Genomic DNA, 6,333 nt, shown 5'->3' on the forward strand with positions numbered 1-6,333 from the left:
CTGGGTGCTGTTCTTCATCAAGCCTTACATGCAATTTATTTAATCAATGTAAAAGCCAGGAAAACTGTTGGTAGTCAATTTTGTGTTTGACAGGTATGGATATAAATAAAAATGGAAAAAAATCTGCTAGGCTGTGAGAAATACTTGATCTGATTTGCACTGGACTTCCTGCTTTAGATGATTAAAATTATTAAGTTCCTTATCGCATTGTCATTCCAGATCCTGTCATATTTTTTCATAATTATGTTGATATTGCAAAAACATTAACAATTATGTTTTTATTGATTTATATTTTTAATATTTTATTAAGTATTGAGCCTTGTATATTACTTTTATTATATTTCTAATTTATATATCATTTATATTCATATTGATTTTACTATATTGTGTTTAATAGTTTTTTATTTTAATAATATTTTGGTAATATTATTAGTGCTGTAGGTAGAATAGTTTTATGTGAATATGTATAGTTCTATATGTTGGCACTGAACTCTTGATTCCGGGTACTGGAAATGATTTATTTCTTATTTTTTGTAATGTGTGATTGGCATAAAGGGGAAACTTCTGGAAAATACCCGGCCTCTACAAGACTGGGCCTAATGCTAGGTGGAGGTAGGAGATATTGTTTCCCTACTATTATTTTCGGTGTATTTCTCAACTTGAACAATATATTAAAAAAAGAAAAACGTTATCGAGTTAGGGTTGACTTACAGAGGTTCAGAATAGTGTGGGACAAGAGTATATGTAATAATTTATTTTTCCAAGGCGTATAATGGACAATTAATATTAATATGATTAATAAAAAATATTAAAAAATGCCAGATTGTCCTAATTGGGTTTACATGTTTTTTTTTTGTTTTTTTATGTTTAACAACTTATTATGAGTGACACCAGTACAAAATACACCCCTCCTAACTTTAAAACGCTACAACTATTAAACAAATACAAAAATTAATAATGAAACTAAAAGGTAGGAATTGAAAAACCTTTTTTTTTAATGTACATTGTGGAAAATATTATGCGGAGTAATTAATTACCTTTTCCATAGTATTGGCCCCTGCTATGCAGAAGGACGAACACACACTGTACCCCTTCCTTTCATCCGTCTTTTAAAGTCAAAAACCAGTTCTCCATTCGATCCAAATCTGATGTGGAGGGGTAATGTTGGTTAAGTAATCGATTTTGACGTATAGCCGTAGTAAATTACATGTACGTACGGAATACCTTTTCCTAGATTAACTCCTGCCAACAATGTTGTCTCTTAAATATTTAAAATTGCCCTAATCAAAGCGAAGTTATTCATAAAAAAAAAACCTTAATAAAATATTGGGATATTTGAGTACCTAGAAATTCCAAGTATACCTAATATTCTACACGATCATTTTCTCTAGTTTTCAACTGCGTAGCTACTAACGCTGATATCCTGTAAATGACCACATCTTTCTGCTCTAATCCCTTATATACCAAACGAAACATTAATTTGTGATCATAACTGTAAAGCGCAATTGCTATTGCTGAAACTTGGTAAATTAAGTACATTTAAACATCTCAATAAACATAATAAGTTTGCTACTACCACCAACTTCGGGATTTGCCGCCATCTTGAAACATGACCATGAATCCGACATTTTCAGAACATTGTTCTGCTTGGTATGACCTACAAATATACAGAGTGGAATAAATCCTCTTAAACATTTGTTTCGAACATAAATTTTTAATTAGTTTTAAGTTTTATATTATGTATAGCGACTTGTGACGAAAAAATGCATGAATACCACACTATCTTCTGAAACTAAAGTTATTATTGCTTAATAATTACATTTATTATTAATGTTTTTATTAATCATATTATTTGTTAATTGCCATAATACACCTTAGGAAAATATGATATACTAATGTTCTACGCAATATTTTATTTACGGCTATATATTTATTTTATTTTTGTTTATATTATAAGGCCTTTCTGGACATACGGAGTTGAGCTTTGGGGCTCCTCTAAACCATCAAATTCCTCCAGAATCCAATCCTTACAGTCCAAAATCCTTCGTAAAATCCTTAATGCTCCTTATTTTGTCACAAATCAAGTCATCCATCAGGACCTCAATGTTCCATATGTTGCCGATTTGGCCAGAACCAGATACCGTTCCTTCCATAACAAACTTCTCAACCACCCAAATTCACTTGTTTTTAACCTGGCTTCTCCTTCATTACCTAATAAACCTCCTAGGCGTCTGAAAAGAAGATGGCCTCGAGATCTTATCCCCTAGAAATGTTATTGGAGTTCTATCAGTGGGTAGATTCTCCACATGTTTGTATCATGTCACCTACAGCCAATTTACTTGTTGTATATATGTGTATACATTTGTAAATAACACTAAATAAATTATTTTAAAAAAAAATTTTTTGTTCATTTACTGGCATATTGAAACCTATTGATAAGGACTTCTAGCTTTAATGGAATTTCAGCTTTCTATAAGAACTTTGCTTACTTTTTACTATACATTGAAGGTTATATAGCTATTATCATCCTGCAACCTGATTTAAAAGATCGTGTATTGCCTTATTGGATCTTTATTAGACCAATATGTTCAATGAGAGTGCTAACATTTCTCTTATTATAATTTCATGGAAAACAGTAGTGAAAGTGAGTATACACGCCAGATCTTTTATTTTCGTTAATTTACTGGCGCAGTGATAATCCTGACAAACCTATTGATGAGGACTTTTCGCTTTAGACACCTGTATTTGTAGGAGAATATTAAATGTACGGCACTGTTGTATAAGAAAATAATGTGTTTGCAACCTCTTCAATTCAAATGACCTGAAAATGGTTTTTAGTATTTAATGCACTCAGCAATATTTAATTTCTTATTATGCACAAAAAAGCAGTAGTTTGGTAGATAATAATAACCTTAAAATCCATACAACAAAATATGCAGACAATAATAATGTAAAACGTTGACCACTGGGACGAAAACATATCTAGCAATAGGGAAGCATCGTAGGATCTGCTAGTATTATGATTAAGAAAGCCACAAGGTAATTTACGATAACTAATGATTACTATCATCCCTGTCCAGCACTCAAGTTTCTTCTGACATATGGAGCCTGAGAACTGCATCGTTGCATTTTACAAAAAGTTCCCAAAACGGAGCTCTGTGGAACACCGCCTGTGATTTTATACTTATTTAATCCAGCTGCTGCATCATATCTTATGATTTTACCAGTGAAGTAATCCGATAATCCTTCTGAGGTATTGTGGAACTCACATCCTTTGAAATCCTTCCATAATAGTAGGGATCGACGTGCAGTTTCGTGTCTTGTGTCTCTAATGTTTAAAAAACCAAATATAATATTTTAAGAGATGTATAGTTTCAGAGTAATTCGTTAAGACATTCGCAAAAACCTTTTCAGTTTTATTTAGGATTAGAACTATTTCCAACAAACCTTATTGCACATCAATAATTACAACACAAGAGGCCACCATTAAAAAATTAAACTCCATAGGCATCGTCGTTTTTTAGATCGGTGAGTGAGTTGTACCTACCTGTTCTTACCTATACCTTAAGCTAAAATTACGTGTACCATCATAATCTTTAAGTATATTAGAATTTCATAGTTGATTCAATTTATAATCCATACACTGTTAGAACAAAGGGACTGTCCGAACTATCTCAATGACAGGAACAACAAATAAGGAAAGTAATGAAAAATTAAAAACTTCAACCTTCAGTTCCCTTTCCATTCAATTATGAACTGGTTTCACATAGCGCTAGGACATTCTGACTGGCAGTTAATATTTGTCATAAAATAATAAAGTTTACAAAATGTTAATATATCATCGTGTGACAGTATTTAGCAATTATTGGTAAATCTTTGTCTAGCCTGTTTGCTTCCTATGATATACATACGAGATATACCATAAACGTTACTATACTTTCAATAAAAAGTATATTGTATTGATTCATATCGTTGCTTTGCTTAAATATTGACAATATAACAAGAACAAATGTTTTTGTTTATATTAAATTGAAGGCGTTCTAAAGACATTACCGTATTTCTTTTTCCACTGTGGTCCCTCTTTAGACTGTCCCAGAGCTACTAGCGATGTCAAAAAATTACCACAGGAAAGAGTACAATCTCCATGATAGGTCAAAAACAAAACAAAAAAAAATATATATATATATTTTTTTCAGGTGTGCCAATGTTCAAGACAACCGCGATATGTCATACACATTTACATGTATATGATGTCAGAATAAATTAAGTTAACAAATTTTATTGTAATATATTACATCTGCTTTTATCTAGAATAAAAATATGGAGGATAAAATACAAAATTTCTCCAAAAATTAAATTCTTATTGATAATAATATTATAATGTTATATTATATTATTTATTGTATTAATAATATAATTATTATTTATCCTTATGGGGAAGGGAGGCGGTATTAGCGCCCCTGCGCCTTCCCTTCAGAATCCTGCAATGGATATCCCTCTTCAGAGCAGAAAATGTCTGGTCATATGAGGTATAACCTTTGAGAAATGAGTTTAGTACTAACCCAAAAGCCCGTAAATTAGTAAACGAACACCGCCATGACCAATAAACCAGAGACACAATCCACGAAGCAGAACGTAGAAAGGCCTCTCGACCACGCTTGTTAACTTTTAATTTCAGCGTTTCGGATGGCTATAATTGTAATATTAAGGTCATAGGTAGTACAGTTTTATGTGAATGTGATATATGCATAGTTCTATGTGTTAGGCACTGAACTCTTGCTTCCCGGTACTAGAGACAATTTATTTTTTGTAATCTGTGATTGGCACAAAGATACCTTCTAGATTATACCTGGCCTCTATAAGACCGCGCCTAATTCTGGGATTAGAGATAGGAGGGAATGTTTCCTTCAATTATTTTTTGTTTATTTCCCAACCTCTACAGTCAATTAAAATTTTTTTTTTAAAATGACGAAATAAGTTATTGAATAGATGTATACAGGTGTTATATGTATATCTGGTAGTTATAACTCCTATATGTATGTATTCGATAACTTATTTCGTCAGGAGGGTACGAGAAAAAAGAAAGAAAAAATTTTTTTTTAATTGACTGTAGAGGTTGGGAAATACACAAAAAGTAATGAAAGAGAACATTTCCTCCTGTCTTTAATCTAAAATTAGGCGCGGTATTATAGATTAAAATTAGATTGCTACGTGAGCGTCTGGCTCTAAGTAGGGGATGCGTACTTAAGGTTACACTAGACCACGCCTTTGTAAATGGTCATTGTAACGGAATACCTGAATGCACTCTATGGAGTGCATAATATATTTCCTGACAAGTTCATGTTATCTCTCAGGTATCCCAGGTGAGGGATAACATCGAAGTTTCTTATTATTTTAACGCCAAAATATCATCTCCCGACCTGGCCTCTTCTCTCCACCTGTCCTTGAATATTCAAATTGATAGGATGAGATCTTTCCGCGGAGCCTCTTAGGAGTATGGTCTGGGTCTAGGTTGCGGCCATACTCAATTTCCTCGTCACGCACTACTCCGCAACGTAGGCAATGGCAAAGAACCCATTATGATGCTCCTCCTGGAACTGACCGAACACTTAAGTTCGATCGCTTCCAAGGTCGAAATGCATTATTTTATATAAGTCTTCAACATTTTGCATTTTTCCTAACTAAAGACTCCCAATTTGGATTAAATACAATATTATTTCTTATTGAACAAAATATCTCTTGGAAGCAGTGTTTTATATTTTTTAATTATAACAAACAAATTTAATATATAATTCAGAATAGGTTTTCAAATAAATATATTTGTAATCATATTGAATTTATCAATTAAAATATCCAATGATTTTGTCTTATCTAAAGAAATTATGTCTTTATTAATATAAAATAATACAAATAAATTCTAAATACAAAAACTTATCAATTAATCACGCACTATTCAAACTAGAAGCCATTACATTACATTTATCACATCTATAATAAATTTTCTCCTACATATTTGTATAATTGTATAAATATATTTGAAAAACGAGACAAAAATTTACAATAACCAAGTTTAAATCAATTAGTCCAGTCAAATCATACGCCTAAATGTGCCAAAGTTAATGTTATACTGAGGCCTATCATTGCAAGATGTTTGCTTTTTTCTCGATTATTACTAAATAACTCCAAAACATAATACAAATTTTGAAACCAAGATGAGATCTTCACATCATAAATTTCTTTGACAACAGCTATTTTATATAGGAACATTGTCTACAAAAGTTTTTGTAAAAGTCTCTTGTTTAGTGAAATGTCATCAAGAATATTCATTCAACG

General features: G+C 31.7%; 1 protein-coding gene across 1 annotated transcript in view; it reads right to left on the minus strand.

Moving 5' to 3' along the window:
* Positions 1-1,128, minus strand: part of LOC106679226 (uncharacterized) — a 13,355-nt gene extending 12,227 nt beyond the window's left edge. Inside the window, exon 1 of the mRNA XM_014418242.2 lies at positions 1,038-1,128. Coding sequence (XP_014273728.1) covers positions 1,038-1,046 — 9 coding nt within the window. The 5' untranslated portion in view covers positions 1,047-1,128. The remainder of the gene's footprint in view (positions 1-1,037) is intronic.
* Between the last annotated feature and the right edge of the window lie 5,205 nt (positions 1,129-6,333).

This window comes from Halyomorpha halys, unplaced genomic scaffold (assembly GCF_000696795.3).
Source record: "Halyomorpha halys isolate HHAL.00 unplaced genomic scaffold, Hhal_1.1 Scaffold185.1, whole genome shotgun sequence".
NCBI classification, from domain to species: domain Eukaryota; kingdom Metazoa; phylum Arthropoda; class Insecta; order Hemiptera; family Pentatomidae; genus Halyomorpha; species Halyomorpha halys.